General features: G+C 38.8%; 1 protein-coding gene across 5 annotated transcripts in view; it reads right to left on the reverse strand.

Annotated features, from left to right (window-relative positions):
- Positions 1-16930, reverse strand: part of PHACTR2 (phosphatase and actin regulator 2) — a gene marked incomplete at both ends in the record, with an annotated part of 271583 nt that overhangs the window by 29871 nt on the left and 224782 nt on the right. For all 5 annotated transcript variants that reach the window (XM_082634241.1, XM_082634244.1, XM_082634242.1 and 2 more), the window contains 3 exons: positions 5569-5624; positions 9554-9710; positions 11065-11270. In XM_082634241.1, coding sequence (XP_082490367.1) covers positions 5569-5624; positions 9554-9710; positions 11065-11270 — 419 coding nt within the window. The remainder of the gene's footprint in view (positions 1-5568; positions 5625-9553; positions 9711-11064; positions 11271-16930) is intronic.

The following is a 16930-nucleotide window of genomic DNA, read 5'->3' on the forward strand; positions in this document are numbered from 1 at the left end:
AAACACTCCACCAACATCTTTAAAAAGTTATCGAAAGATTCTGCAGAAGGATCAATCATTAATTTACAGATATATTATTTTTTTCCTTATAGGATTGGTTTAGTTACTAATTGTAAAACTTTTTGCTTCCTGACTTCTTGTTCTATTCTGAAAAAGCCACAAGAGTGCCCATACTCCAGTGAAAGCCCCTCACTGCTGATCATCTCATAGGCTTTTATAAGCACAATTTATCAGAATTCAGATAAAAACTTACTACTGGATCTGGCCTTTGTGTGAAAATCTGAATCACATCAAAAGAACAAATTAGAACCACCTGATACATGTCTGAGTTGCTGATTTCCATTCAAATCCAAGCAAAATACTTGATTTGTCTGCTTTGGTTTCCATAGAAGCAGAAGGTAATCATTTTTTTGGACTTTGCTTTCAAACCAGAATGTTCTGAATGGGGTTATGGTGTACGGTTGATGGAGATGATTTATTTTCTTGTGATGCTAACTTTCCAAAGTCTTCTCTTTCTCTAGTGCTTCACCAAGTAGTACAATTTAAAGGCCAACTCAAATGAACGCTGTCCAACAGATGGAATTAAGAAAAAGTTGTCCAGAATTTTAAAAGAAATAAACACTGCTCAGGATTTTAATGGTTGCTATTTGATGAACTTCCCTCTGTTGATTCCTGTAGCTCATACTTTGTTTGATAAGTGAGCATAGATTCTTGGATACCAATGCTTACGAAAGAATGTCTTTTAGAAAGTGCTGTTATGAATTCTACTGAAGGAAAATCACACTGAATAAAGGCTCGTCCAAAAGGCTGAAAAAGAAAAGTCTCCTCTGTAACAGATAGATTTACTTTTAAAATTCAAACAGACTTCTTAGCACTAAGATTGTTTTTACTGTGAATACAGTATCAGTATTCAATATTTGCAACATCTGTATTTGCTAGCTGAACATGCTAAATTCTCTATTAATTTTCCTTATCTGGACAGGGAAAAGTTTTGACATTCTTCTGAAATACTAATTTTAATTTATAAGAAAGAGGATGATCAGTCTGGTTATTTAGACAAAGAATGAACATAAACTGAAATTACCCTGCAAGACAAGAAACAACTAGTTAGTATGCTTTCATTAAGTGCCTGTGAGTGTCAAACAAAATTTGATTATAATTCGGATTTCTTCCTACGAAAATACTGTAGGTTTTTCTAATTGCTTCACAAAATAAATTGCAATATATCCTTTGATATCCTTAAAACACATCTTTAGGGTCAAATAATTACTTTATTATTTTTTTAAAGGAAGTGGGAGACTCAGAATGCAGGCAGACATCTGCTGCTCTCTTTTTAAAAAAAAAAAAAAATTAATTAATTAATTAATTAATTTTATTTATTTGGCTGCACTGGGTCTTCATTGCTGTGTGCAGGCTTTCTCTAGTTGTGGTGAGCGGGGACTACTCTTGGTTGCAGTGCGCAGGCTTCTCATTGTGTTGGCTTCTCTTGTTGCAGAGCACAGGCTCTAGGCATGTGGGCTTCAGTAGTTGTGGCATGCAGGCTCAGGAGTTGTGGCTCGCGGGGTCAGTAGTTGTGGCTCGCGGGCTCTAGAGTGCAGGCTCAGTAGTTGTGGTGCACAGGCTTAGTTGCTCCAAGGCATGAGGAATCTTCCCGGACCAGGGCTTGAACCCGTGTCTCCTGCATTGGCAGGCAGATTCTTAACCACTGCGCCACCAGGGAAGTCCCAAATAATTACTTTATATGAGTTGGATAAAGCATGTGGATTGTAAATTATATATAATAGACAAACACTGAACTTGTGGTTCATGTGATTCAAACTAGGGCTTTACAGGGTCAGGCCTTTGATGATATTAATAAAAAGAAAAATATAATTGTTAAAACATTTCAGTTATTCTTCCTATAATATGATTATGCTACATTTTCAAAGGTACTTTCCAAAGACAAAATACTGGATATCTAATATGACTCAAAGCTAACGAATGCTCCAGTATTCAAGAAATACACAAAACATAATTTCCTGGAAGAGAATGTTAGATAATTTTGCTTTATGAAGCATGCTGCACATCTAGGTGTCAGCTAGTGATATTTAAAAAAAGAAGGGCCAACTGTAAATAAACAGGATTTTACCAATTGGGAATTCTTCTCTAACATCAGGAACTGACTTCCTTAGATTTCCCATATTTGAAATTATGCCTCTAAAGAAGTTAGAGGAAGAGGGTGAGAGGTGGAGGAAGGCCAACGTGACTGTTCCTAGGAATCTTACTAAATAGTCATTGTTAAATCTTCTACTAAGAGTCAAGGTTAAACCTTAAACTTGGTTGTAAAAAATTCACCAAGGGAATTTCCTGGCGGTCCAGGGGTTAGGACTCCGTGCTTTCACTGCTGAGGGCCTGGGTTTGATTCCTGGTCGGGGAACTAAGATCCCACAAGCCGTGCAGTATGAACAAAACAAAACAAATATTCACCGAGTTTTTGGAACTTTAAAAAAAAATTATTAGAGGGCTAATTATAAAGTAGGATGGAAGCACGTCTGGTCACTTTAAACAGACTGGAGGGATACTCATGAAGGAAGTGACTGGCTCACTGACAAATCCCACCCTCAGTAACTCATCAGAGCAGAGAGGGGCAGGTATCAGAACAGCCACGGAAAGCGTTTGCCATAAGCATACAAACGATACACGTAGTTTACAGCAGTGGGCACTACAGGAAACCTGCCTGCCAAGTGCTGCCCAGAGTCTTTCACGGATGATGCGAAAAGGAGAAGAAAGAAAAGCACCAAAGTACCAACAACTGGAGTATTATTATATTCTTCAGTCACCAACTCAGATAAGATGGATTAAAAATAGCCAAACATTTTTTTGTGGGATTGTTTCACTTTTTGCTGTTTTACATGTTTCCATATGGGTGTTGGTAAGAAATGAAAATACATTTATAAACCTACTTTGAAATACATCCAAAAAATGATGGCTCCATGGATGGACAGATATGTGATAAAGTAAGATCTTAATGGTAGAATAAAGATAGTAGATATATGGGTATTACTGTAAAATTATTTCAGCTTCTCTGTATGCTTAAAAAATTACATAACAAAACACTGGGGAAAAATACATGCAGAACTCAATGGCTTAATACAGGTTTTCTCTATGACGATTTAGCTGGAATTACGGTCCTAGCTAAATAGTATCAGAGGACCTGAATATTTTATCCCTACCCTGTAGAAGATGTTCTACAAACATCTCTTTTCCTGATAAGCAAAAGTTGATCCTGCAAACACCAAAACTTGCTTTCTATTTTAACAATATTAAGAAACTAGTTCTAAAGTCTAACTTAATCTATATGTTTTTTTTAAAAACCCTAGATGCATTAAAATAGGAAAGAGATCAAATTAGGTGTGATTCTGGGAAAGATACTAAGAAATGAAATTTGTCCTGTGGTCTCCAATTAATGCTATCAGCATTGACTGCCATTTGATTCATGTTTATTAAACTAGTGACAGGCTTGGATTTGAGCACTGCTGAATGTTTTATGCTATGAATTAGTTTCCTAATCTGTCAAGAAAAGATGACCTCGTTAAATAAGTGTCCTTAAAAATCACACCACATCACACACAGACTTTTCTTCAAATAGACAATCATATTGCTTTTGAACAAAAGATGGAGATAAAACAAACAAACAAGAGTAATCTATGTGGAAGAACACAGAAGCAAAGAGGAAGTGAATAAAGTGTTGTCAGCTCTGGCCCTCCAGTTCCCTGGGACTGCTCAGCAGAATGTTTTGGGTGACCTCCACCAGTTCTCTTTTCTGCTTCCCTTGGCCATACGTTATGTCAGGAGATCATAAGCCAGTTATCAGCTTCTCCAGACTGGAAACGTGTCTTTTGTTTCCAGCATAAGCACATTTAGACAAACTAAGAAGGAAGTAAAAAAAAAAGGCTGGAGTCAAATCTGAAGTTGACTTTGGCCTTTCACTCTTTCCCCAACCTCCAGGAAAATGGAGTATAAAGCCAACACAGCACTTAAGATCAATGTGTGATAAATTTCTAATCTATGAAACAGTTCCTCAAATAACCAAACAGCAATGTGGTTTGGCTCTGTCTGTCTCCCAGGAGCAGGAAAGAATTACCCAGAATTCACTCTTTCTTTTTTTCTAGGTATTGCATCAGGCAGCCAATAAGATACACTCTCTGTGTTTTAGGAACTTATGGACTGCATTTGAGCTTATCTACAATTTAATTCATAAATATTTTCCAGGAACCTATTATTAGAAACCATGAGCCTTTTTGGTTTGGTTTTGTCGTCAAAATGAGATGTTGCTTTTATTCTTTCTCAGAAAGCTAAACACAGTTGTTGTTTTTGGGTTTTTTTTCTTATCTAGCCATGACTTTTTCCATCTCCAAACTGGCTCTTCTACACACTGATGGTCACTTGTGTCCTTCTTCTTTGGGTTCCATGCCAGTTATGCTCAAAAAAGGCCAGAAAAAAACCTTGCAAGGAAAGAACCCCATAGACTGGCAGTTCATCCCACTGTTCAGTCTTCACTGTCTGGTTGTCTTAGTAATAGCAACTGTAGTATAAATATGCTGTTCAAATCTTTCTTTCCTTCAGGAAAGAAAACAACTCATTTGGAGAATGGGGATCACCCAGACAGGCCAACTTCACTCTAAAAGCCTGGTTGAAAAAGATTTCCCGCACGCCAGCGGTTCATTACTATTACAGTATTCTCTGGAGTTCTGCCTATCCCTGCTCTTTGATTTTTCATACAATAAAAAGCTCTTTTGAAACTGGGTTAATGATACAGAAAACTACAGCTAGGCTCAATTTAAAAATATCCATTATTTAACTCACTGTGGTTAGTAACCACATCGATCCACTACAGCACAACAAACCACCTCTATTCGTTGTATAGCTTCAACATATGAACTCCAATAATAACGTAAATACGACCGGACCAATGAGTAAAATGTAAAGTCCAAGAAAATAGAGGGGGAAAGAGAATGGGAAAATGAAGTAGGAAAATGAATGGAGAACTCCTTAAGTGCTGAAAACTTATAAATAACTCAAGAGGCAAACAGAGTTATCATAACAAAGGAAAATGAAATGGATTGAAAAATTCCTTTTCCCATAATGCTGTTTTAAAGGGAGTCATTTGTTAAACCTGGCAACAAACGATTATTAATAATAATATAGGAATGTTTGATTTATTTCCTTGTGGATTTTTTGGTCTTTTTTTTTTTGACATTTAGTTGCAAGCAGACTAGAGCATTTTCTTCTATTTAATATTTGGGTGAAAGAATACATGGAATAAATTTCATCTTTCTTAAAAACAACTGTCACAACCACGACACTGCTCTGGGGTATATCAGGCTTAAAGCCATAAAATGAAACACAAACTTCAAGAAATTGTTTTTAAAATGATATAAATAATTATATAAAAATGTGATCTAAATGGACCATTTCAGTCATTCGTGCATAAATATATTAAGGTTCCCTGCTGACAAATGGATTTTCTCTAGAGGGAGTTTGTTCATGGTTACACGAGGAATTCGCTGTGTAGTACAGGATACTCACGCTTCAGGATATTTCTTTGCTCTAATTCTTCAGTTGTGGGCCTCTGGCTAAGTCTCCTGTGATGAAAAAAGATATACTGCCAGTTACAAACAAGGCCATCTTAATGGGAGATGCAAAATAAAACAACAAGCAAAGCTGTATTTTTTCGTGTTTTGAGAAACAAAAATCCATTTTTAAGCCTACAAAATAAAAGCCTCCTTTCCATTAGTTTGGAGACTAGAGATTGTGGCTGAGACTGCTAATTATCCCCTCCCACCCATACTCCCTTCTTCCTTTTAGAAACAGAACCCCCAGAGTTTTAGCTGAATACCCAGCTATAGATTTCTGCCTCCCTACAGACAAGGCGCAGCCGTGTGACTGAGTTCTTGCAATGGGATGTGAGCAAAAGCGGTGTTTGTAATGTCTGCTTTTTACACTTAAAGTGACTGGGTGTGTATTCCCTTCTCTCTTTCCTTCTTCCACAGGCTAGAACTTAAACATGGTCATGTGAGCCAGCTCAGATCGTGCAGATGAGGATATCCACGGAGATGGAAGAGCAACAAGATGGAAGGAACCTGGGTGCCTATCTGACTGCCTGGAGCTGTGCTGCCCACCCATGCCGGAGAGTCCACCTACCCCTGCACTGCAATGTGAAAAAGAAGCAAACACGTGGAAGTGGCTTGTTTAGACCACTGCACTTTTTGGTCTCTGTTAGAGCAGCTTAGCCTGTACCCTAATTAACATACAGACAATTAGAATCTAAAAAAAGGCTCAAAGGTTCATACCAATTCATGAGATGATCAATTTATACTGCACAGTGCTTTCAGGAAAATATTACTTTTAGGATCTCAAATAAATTTACAATGTATATAAAGTTATCTTGAGGTATACAGGCCGTTTCCATCAACCTTCAAGAAAAGCCAGCCTCATTTGGGATTAGTACCTGATCATTTGTACAAAAGAGCTCAACGTCTTATTAACCCATTATAATTTTGTTCTTGGTCTTGTTTGCATTATTAATTTGTTGTTAATCACAGACAAAAACTTCCTCTGGATGCATTGATAGATTGAATTTGTGCAAATTAAACTAAATACATGAAAGGCAATCTTAATGCAAGATACTATCAATTCTAAATGTTTATGGCTGTGACAGAAATGGTATGAAGAATTAAAATCAATGATATTTTGAATAGCTCATTAAAAAGTTTAACATTTAATCTTCATCAGCGCTACCTTGAAATTCACTTATTAAGTGAGCCCACAAAAAAAGCCAGTGAACATCTATGCCAGCCAGATTTTGTGCCATTCATATATCCTATACTATATATCTGTACGATATCCCCCAAAGACATCATCCTTCTTTTGTTTATGGAGTTTCCTTTCTCTGGAATGCCCTCCTCTCCTGCTTCACCTACTGAAATCTTTTTTTTTTTTTTTTTTGTGGTACATGGGCCTCTCACTGTTGTGGCCTCTCCCATTGTGGAGCACAGGCTCTGGACGCACAGGCTCAGCGGCCATGGCTCACGGGCCCAGCCGCTCCGCGGCATGTGCGATCTTCCCGGACCGGGGCACGAACCCGTGTCCCCTGTATCGGCAGGCGGACTCTCAAGCACTGCGCCACCAGGGAAGCCCCTGAAATCTTATAAGTTATTAAAGGCTCCTGGTTCTTTGTCCCTCTACAGCAGTTCTACATAAATTATACATCGATTAAAGCACTTATTATTATAAAGATAATAATCACAGCTCTCATTAATTCATCCTTTTAAGTCCCAGTCACTGTGCTGGGGGCTTAGCTTACATTATCTTGAATCCTTGAAACAATTCAGCAAGGTAGCATCCAGTTCCCATTTTACAGATAAGAAAACGAGAGATTAATTCCCTTGCCTTCGAGAAAACACTACTGAACGATAGAGCCAGGACTCATACCTGGTTCTCTTGACCTAGATGTTTGTGCTTTTCACATGATCCCCATCACTCAGTATAGATTTTGCCTCTTTCACTAGACATGGAGTTCTCTAAGGCAGGAACTGTAAGTGGTTTATCTTTGAATGACAGGGACTAGGTGTGCTGAGTTTGTAGAAAAACAATTCTATAAAATTTATATACTTTAAAAAACCCTAAAAACCTTACCCTGATAAGATTTTTATAGATATGGACTACATGTGTGTTTCTAGAGGCTCTCAAACTTTTGGGGGTTGGAGTGGAATTTAACAAAAACAGAAGAAGTGCTGCTCTGGTTGGCAACTTAGACCTACAATGAAGGAGTCCCCTCCCGCCTCACCCCAAAAACACAGCCGCTTCCCTAGCTCTCCCCAGGAAGCCTGAGTATCCTCTCCAAGAAATCCTAATGCAGAGTTAGAAAACCACCACTCTACAGTTATTTCATGGTGTCAACTTCTCATAATGTTCTTCATCAGTCCCCTGTTTTTGAGTGTTTTGGGTTTGTTTTGTCACTGCTCTAAATACCCTTCAAATAAACATCTTTGGAAAACACAGGGTTTTTTCCCTTTTAGATTATTTCCTTCTTGTATAACCTCCCAAATGGAATTACCATGTAAAGAAATACTGTTTTAGAATTCTTTTCTTGTATTATTATTTTTTTTTTTTTTTTTTTTTTTTTTTGCGGTACGCGGGCCTCTCACTGTTGGGGCCTCTCCCGTTGCGGAGCACAGGCTCCGGATGCGCAGGCTCAGCGGCCATGGCTCACGGGCCCAGCCGCTCCGCGGCATATGGGATCCTCCCAGACCGGGGCACGAACCCGTATCCCCTGCATCGGCAGGCGGACTCTCAACCACTGCGCCACCAGGGAGGCCCTTTCTTGTATTATTAAGTTGTTCTTCAGAAATATTGAACAAGAGCCAAGTATATGTTTCCTATTTTCTCATAAAGTTGCCGACATTGGGTTTAATTTATAAAAGTGTTTTGCTAATTTAAGAGGTAATACTTTAAATTAATAAAAATATTTAATGTTCGTAAGTGCTCGCGAGGATCTAGGCACTAACATACCTTCAGTGTACCATCTCATTTAATCTGCACAAGCCCCGGCTTGGCCCCATCTATAAAACAGACAGTGGCTTCTGGACCCCTCACATGCCTACCCTGCAGGTACACCACAGTCACAGAAATCTTACACTTCCAGGCAAGGGGAGGACTTTTCTCCCACCTCTAAATCTTGTTCTGGTGTTCCAGGCTGTTCCCTTCTCCCAATTTATGCAACCTATTTTTTATGCAGAGTAAGGGAAGTTAGCAAAACAACTAATACTTAAATATGTTTAAACTGATCATAAAAAGGAGAGCTTCAGCACTTGCTTCTATTAAAACTGCCAGTTACATGGACTTCCAATGCCACGAGTGGCAAAAGTAGAAATCCTACAATGGCGGAGGCAGGAAGTGCAGTCAGATGACCATTTTTTGAAGTGAAAAGAGGGAAGTTTCGATATGGGGGCTATGGCTACCTGACTAGGATGGAACTGGCCGTTGAAGCTACTTAATATTTCTGTAGTCTCACAGCCCCCAGGGCAGAAGCTGATGGCAGTCATAGGAATGCTATAGGGAGTCCATGAATCAAACCAGGAGTTGGGCAAACTATGGCCCGCAGGCCAACTCTGGCCTGCTGCCTGTTTTGGTGAAGAATGTTTTCTTGGAATATTGCCGTGCTCATCTGTTTATGTATTGTTTATGGCTGCTTTCATGCTACAATAGCACAGTCAAGTAGCTGCAATAGGGACTGTCTGGCCAACAAAGCCTAAGAGATTTACTAACTGGTGCTTTATAGAAAAAGTTTGTCCCCACTTGGATCGGGCTTTGGTGACCTCAAAGCTACTGGCTACCTGGACCAAAAAGGAGCTTCTTTGAGTGATTCACCATCCAAGACCAACTTTAGAAGACCAGATAGGCCAGGCGTGCCCTTTCATGAGGGAGTCACAGTGATCTCAGTTAGGGAGGGAACTGTAGGAAGGAGAAAAGTAAGAATTAGTCAGTGCTGTCCCCAGATTTCAGCAATTACCTGACAAGCTCAGTTCCAATTTGCTGTCGGATTTCCTGCCTCTCTTCTTCAGAGGTCCGCTGCAAGATGTTTTTGTCCTCTAATTCCTTCTTAGACGGTCTGTTGCCGAGTTTGATAGCAAGGGTATCCCTTCGTCGTATTTTACTTGCCAAAGCACCTGAGGATTAGAAAAGGCAGAAATGCAGACAAAGGATTTTAGCCAGTGGCACTCAGGTTACACGTGGGCAAGGACTTTAAATAGAGTCCAGACCAAATTCTTTATTCACATGCAAGGGCAGAATTTTAATTAACCTGAAGAAAAAAAAGTTTCAAGCTGGATGTAGTTGGTTTTGAGAAACTGAAGAACTGTTTTTTTGTTTTGGTTTGGTTTTTTTATTTGTTTTTTTTAACATCTTTATTGGAGTATAATTGCTTTACAATGGTGTGAAGAACTGTTTTTTTTAAATATTCTGAAAAATGTTGGGAAACCCCGAAAAAACCAGCAAGTATCACCTCATCTTTTGGACAGTGACATTTGAAGTTTATTCTGCTGAGACGGCATACCATGGAAACTACTGACTGTATAATGCCTTTTCTTTCTTTTCTTTTTCGAGTCTTAAACACTTAGCCCCTTTGCTTATTCTGTAGAGAAAATCCTCGTCTTCCCTTTTCCTCCCCCCACTCAGAAAACCACACTGACAAAAGTCTACCTGTGATACCTATGTTTTAATCCTGAATTACCCAGGAATCCCTGATATCTCACAGAGGATAGTAAATACCAATGAATGATAATGATTTTTGTTATTTTTGATTTTATTGTTGTTTGATGATTTTTTCATTGTTCAGTACAAACTAGAAGGAATTTGACAATGCTGTTTAATCATGAATATATTAATAACTTTTCATAATCTGTAAATTCAATTCCGTACTGAATCGCTCCCAAGTCATCCTTCTCAGATTATTTTAAAAAATAGCATTTTTCCAGTTCCCTAAGTTATATATAAATGGTTGGCTTTATCCACTTTACTATCATCCCTTCTTAGAAGGCATACCACCTTTCTTATCATGGATGAGTGACTGTTTTTAATTCTTAAAAGGTATTAGTCACTCTTGACTCATTCCTCCTTTTAAACCACAGTATAAAAGTGAGTGAAATTCTCAAACATCCCCCATGAGTAATCCAGCAAACCTGCACTGATGCTCTTTATTCAGGAAAGGTCCCAGTGTGGAAGCGCCATCTTTGATCCATCTGAGAAAGGCCTTTGTTGTCTGACTTTCTGGACAAATTCAAATATGCATACTGGCCTCATAGACGGACTCCCCCACCACCCTGTCCCGTGGAATCATCTTCCAGAAAGGACTCTCATCTAAAGCTAAACCTCAGAAGATATACATTTCTAATCTGAGAAAGGCACATGAGGGGAAAGAAAACATCAGGTGTCTGGCTCCTAATGAGGCTTTAGCTCTTTACAGACTGCAGCTGCTTCTGTCCACCACAGGCTTCCCTCCCTACCTCTTGAAAAAAGCCTTACTTTCTCCACTGCCATCCTCGTCCTCATCCTCTTCATCGTCATCGTCATCGGTGTACAAGATAGGCCCATCAGAGTCAGAGTCATTGGCCTGGTATTCCCTTTGGGCTTCGTCCTCTGAGGCACTGAAGGATTCTGAAGATTCTTCCATCAGCCCAGGAGTCAGGAGCTGAGGCGCTGCCTTCCCCAGCTCGTCTTTGGTTGTGAAACTGTGAAAGGCACAGAAACATGGGGGTGGTGTGAAGCTCAGAGCAACCCTCGGGGATGATGCCAGCACATGAGACAGAACTCTACTTTCATAAACATCCTTCAGGCTGGTGAAAGGAGAAAGCAGACACAGGCCAGCTAACGTCACTGAAATCGGGCAACAATACTGCATTCCTTAATTCCCAAGGCTTTAGAGTCTTCATCTGTAAAATGAAAAGGATTGACCAGGTGGTGACTGATATATTTAGTACATGAATATTGTAAAACTATGTTTTGGAAACTTATTTTTCCCTAGCAATAGGAGGTTCCGTGGAAAGAGCAATGGGCTAGCAGTTCTTGGATATTTGATTTTGCCTCCACTTTTTCTTGGACCTGTAACTCCTACTTACCTTTCATGTCTAGCTTAAAGCCTCAGCTCCCTGAGGACCCTTTCATTGGCCATCAGACTAGTTCCTTGCCTTCTCTCCCTGCTCCCACGGTGCCCACCGCACTGGAGCACTTAGTACACTGCATCTCAGTCCGCCTCCCCAGCCCCGCAAAGTTCCTTGACAAGCAGAACTCCTATCATGTTGTAGCCCAGCCCAGTACCTAGAACGGTACTGACACAGAAAAGTTTATCTTCTTTAAAAAATTATATATCTTCTCCATTTGTAAAACTGCCTGTCATAAGATTATACTAATAACATGAGATGGAAAATGTGAAAGCTAAGTGGACTCTTTAGAAGAAAGGTGATATGTCAGGATGCAAGGAGTTTCTATTATTTAGCTTGGTAAGAGTCTCTGACTTAAAGTTACTATAAATATACAAAGCCTGCCAATTTTCACAGACCAGAATTTTAAAAAATACTTTACATCAAAAACATATCATATCAAAAACAATGTAATCTTCATTTTAAGATACAGAAGTTCCCCACATTGCTTTCTGATACGAATAGAAGAATCCAAATTTGGATGTCACACTTCTGAAAGACCATTTAGTGCAAAACATGTGCTTGCTGTTCTCACTGAAAAAAACAAAAAAACAGTTCTTTGAAATGATAAAAACAGGTAGGGCTTCCCTGGTGGCGCAGTGGTTGAGAGTCCGCCTGCCGATGCAGGGGACACGGGTTCGTGCCCCGGTCTAGGAGGATCCCACATGCCACGGAGCGGCTGGGCCCGTGAGCCATGGCCGCTGGGCCTGCGCGTCCGGAGCCTGTGCTCCGCAATGGGAGAGGCCACAACGGTGAGAGGCCCGCGTACCACAAAAAAAAAAAAAAAAAAAAAAAACAGGTAAACTTTGTCAGAATTGGAGGTACTGAAATTCAACTTTGTGGCTGATAAGCCTAAGCATTCTCAAAATTCTCTATTTTTCACTTATTAGAAAAATCCAACAGCCAAAAATTATTATTTTCAAAGAAGGAAATATGAAATTTCTGTTTTAATTGTGTAAAATACATAAAGCCTAAAATTGACCATTTTAACCATTTTTAAGTGTGCAGTTCAGTGGCATTAATCACGTTCACATCGTTGTGCGACCATCACCACTATCCATCTTCAGAAATTTTCATCTTTCCAAACTGAAACTCTATATCCATTAAATAATATAGCATTAAATATAAGAGGAATATAAGGGTATGGGTATAAAACTATAGTTACCCTATACATAACAGGGTAAGATTAAACTTGCTTACTGTAGTCTGAATATAACCTCCTCATTCCTTCACAAATGTGTACAGCTTTCCATGCCTAAAATGCTCTCCCATTTTCTCTCTCCCCACTTAAATCTACACATTGTTCTGGAACCAGAGTGTAAATTTTGGAACACTACTTCCCCACTCCTGATGATTCCCAACTAAAAGGAAACTCAGTTCCTTTACTCGGAGCCTCTCTCCACCCCTTTACTCCATCCCCAAGGAGGTAAACATCCATCTGCAGAATTTTTCATCTTTCCAAACTGAAACTCTGTATCCATTAAACAATAAGTCCTCATTCCTCTTCTTTCATCCCCTGGCAACCACCATTTTACCTTCTGTCTTTATGAATTTTACTATTTTAGGTGCTTCATATAAGTGGAATTTTACATTTGTCCTTTTGTGTCTGACTTACTACACTTTGGATGTCTTCAAGGTTCATCCATGTTGTAGCCTGTGTCAGAATTTCCTTCCTTTTTAAGGCTGACTAGTATTCCATTGTATGTATAGGTCACATTTTGTTTATTAATTCATCATTCCATGGATGTTTGGATTGTTTCTACCTTTTGGTTGTTGTGAATATTGCAACTATGGACACTGGTGTAAAAATATCTGTTTGAGTACCTGCTTTCAATTTTTTTGGCTATATACACAGAAGTAGAATTGCTGGATCATATGGTAACTTTATGTTTAAATTTTTGAGGAACCACCATATTGCTTCCAAAGTATGAAATCTCATTTTAAATAAGATTTATTTTTTTCACAGTCTGGATTTCTAGCACACTGCCACTGGAGGCCACTGGGGGTGACTGAAGCACATTTAAAAGATATGCCAATTAATAACACATTCTGAAGAGCAGAACAAAGATACTTCAGGGTTGGGTCCTAGTATTTGTTCATATCACTGTTCATTCATTTATCATGATACCAATTATTAATTTAATCTTATCATCTGCATTTTATAATGTTTTGCAGTTTTCAAAGACTTCTGCATATATTTACAACTTAACAATTGTTCTATAGTATAAGGAGGGCAGGTAATTTATAGTTCATGGAACCCAAGAAGGCCATGAATGAGTTGCCCCAACGAGGTAGCAAGGCCAGTCTACAACCCAGACATAAAACTCTCAGTCTATCTATCAAATGTGGTATTATATTTTAGTTTTATACTTAATATTATGTTATATTGATATTATATTATAGATTATATTTAACTTAATATTAAATATTTTACTCCAAATTTTTATCAACCAACTCAAGACTCGGCTCTCATTTCCCCCTACGTTTCTTGGCACATAGAACAACACAATGAACTCTATTAATGTTTGTGGAAATGAACTAGAAGAGTCAAGTCCCATTTGGATATGGGCTCCAGATGGGGTTATTAGTTTCTGCCTAAAATTATATCAGAATTATATGTTACTGATGCTACCAACAAATAGAAATCTACCAAATAGTAACTACCCTGCACTATGTGAATAGAAGCAGATATTTTTACACATGGCCACTGTCTTCTTTAAAGTTTTCACATTTGTATTCCAAACAGAAGCCTCTTCATAAAATGACAGGATTTTCACACATTTGTTGACTAAACATAACTGAGGGAAAGTTCTAAGTAAAGCAAGCGACTAAGAGCCAGAAATTCTAATTCACATATCCACTTAAAAAGGGAAGAAAGTATTTGGAAGGAAATTTGAGAGACTACTTATTCCCAGCTCATTAACTCAAGAGCAAACACAAACCGTCCCTGTGAGATGAACTGTAATTTAAATTTTTAATTTTGAAGAATGTACAGAGAAGGAAATCTCTACGCCCTCTTCTAGGAAAGCATTATATTTACCCTGACTGACAGGAAAATCTATTATAAATACCTCGGTGTCCAATGATGTTCTCAGCTCGTTCCCTCTGATCACTGCCCCAGTGGAAGTGGAGAACAGATGCTCACCTCTTTCGTCTGACAATCCTGCAAGTACTTGGGCTGAAGACAGATATCAAGCCCCCAGCATGCAGCATGGAGTTTAGCACAATAGAGTGCCCTTCCTAAAATGGTTGTGCAAGTGGGCTGGACAGAATCAGGTCACCTTTGGAAATGGGCTTTCTCAGTGCTTAAGACCATCTGAGGAATTATTTTGTATGTTATACCTTGTTCTTTAGTATACTGAATAGTGAATCCATATACTTGATCTCCTTCCCTAAATTCGGACTTTATCTTAAACATTTACACTTCCTGGGCATGTTAGACATTATTTTGGTAAAAACCAACCTTAACTGTAATGTTTTGTCCACTTTTGTATCTTTGGTGCTTAGTACGCTGCCTGGCACATAGAAGGCAAGCAAAAAATACATGGTGGAATGCTGAATGACTGTTCACTTCTAAAGGCTGGGATTGATGCCAATGCTGGCAAACACTCATAATTAAGTGAAGACATCTGCTCTGTGCTGGAAGTATTCAGGACACCATAAGCATTCATTTCAATATCTTCTTTTCCCTAATCATTTATTAAAATGTCAAATAAAATAATTTGTACTTTAACATTTATTTACCTTTCCTTGGCTTTCCTGTGAATGACGGTACTCAAAATGAGAGAAACAAACACAAAAGAAATTGCAAAAGAAGTAGAAGCAGGTGCTCTGGAAACTTATGAAATTCCTTAGAGCGCTGAGTGTGATGTGCAGCTCTGGGCTTGCATCCTGACTCTGACACTTACTACCTGGGTGATCTTGGGCAAACTATGTTATCTCTCTCAGCATCAGTTTTCTCATCTATTCAACAGAGATATTTCAGGGGAGATTTATGTGAATTAAATAACTGACACTTCCTGACATTAAATAAGTATTTAATAAATGGAGGTTAATATCACTAGCAATTGAATAATTAAAAGTGATATTTTAGTCTCTTGATCCAAATCAATTTAATTAATGTACTAATTTTTTAAAGTATAACAGGACAAGGATTTTTTTGAAAGAGGAAATATTAAATTAAATAATGTAAAGAGCGAATTTGGGTTTTATTCTTAGAAACAGAAGAGACTGGATTTAAGAGCTCCAAGCCTTCCCTAGACAGAATTGGTAGTGACATCTACTACACTCTGACAGTCCTCTTCTCACACCTATGGGACAGCAGAGCTAACATGTCTTATTTATCTTTAAGTAGAAAATTTATAGGACTTTGTGAGTGATTAGATCTGGAGGACAAGGGAGAATGAGGACCCTAGGATGAATTCCAGGTTTCCGGCTTGGGCAACTGGATGATGGCATGCCTATAGCATAACAGATTCTGTACTGGTTGGTGGGGATATAGAGGTAAATAAGACATGGTGGTTAGTTCTGTCCCATAGGTAGGAAAAAAGTGCTGTTAGAGTACATGCAATAACCAATTCTGTCTGGATGAATATTGAAAGGCTTCACAGAGGAGATAACACTTGAGCTGGGTAGGGAATTAAGGAAGCAAGAAAGGTAGCTGCTCTAAGGTTGGAGGAAAAGGAGTTGGAAAAGAGGTCTTTCCTGATGCTCTTTATTTTCGGAGGAGGCTAAATAACTTGTTGAAATGGAGGTGGGCAGGAATGGGTGAGCAATCTGGACATAAGCGGTAAAGATGTAAGTAACCATTATACGGGAAGAGGAGGAAACTGTCTAGGAAAAAGAAAAAGGACTGCTAAGCAGTGATGAGGCAGACCCTAAATGTCCTTGAAAGCACAGATCTGAAGTCTATCAGTCAGTAAGGCCAATGTAATCGTCTCCAGCAGCCCGTGGCATTCCTGGGGCAGGGCTATGAAAAATCAAGACACACGCACCCCAGTGTTCATTGCAGCACTATTTACAATAGCCAAGGCATGGAATCAGCCTAAATGTCCATTGACAGATGAAAGGATAAAGAAGATGTGGTACATATACACAATGGAATATTACTCAGCCATAAAAAAGCATGAAATAATGCTATTTGCAGCAACATGGATGGATCTAGAGACTATCATACTAAGTGAAGTAAGTCA

Source organism: Mesoplodon mirus, assembly GCF_964341445.2.
Source record: "Mesoplodon mirus genome assembly, chromosome: 10".
Lineage (NCBI taxonomy): Eukaryota > Metazoa > Chordata > Mammalia > Artiodactyla > Ziphiidae > Mesoplodon > Mesoplodon mirus.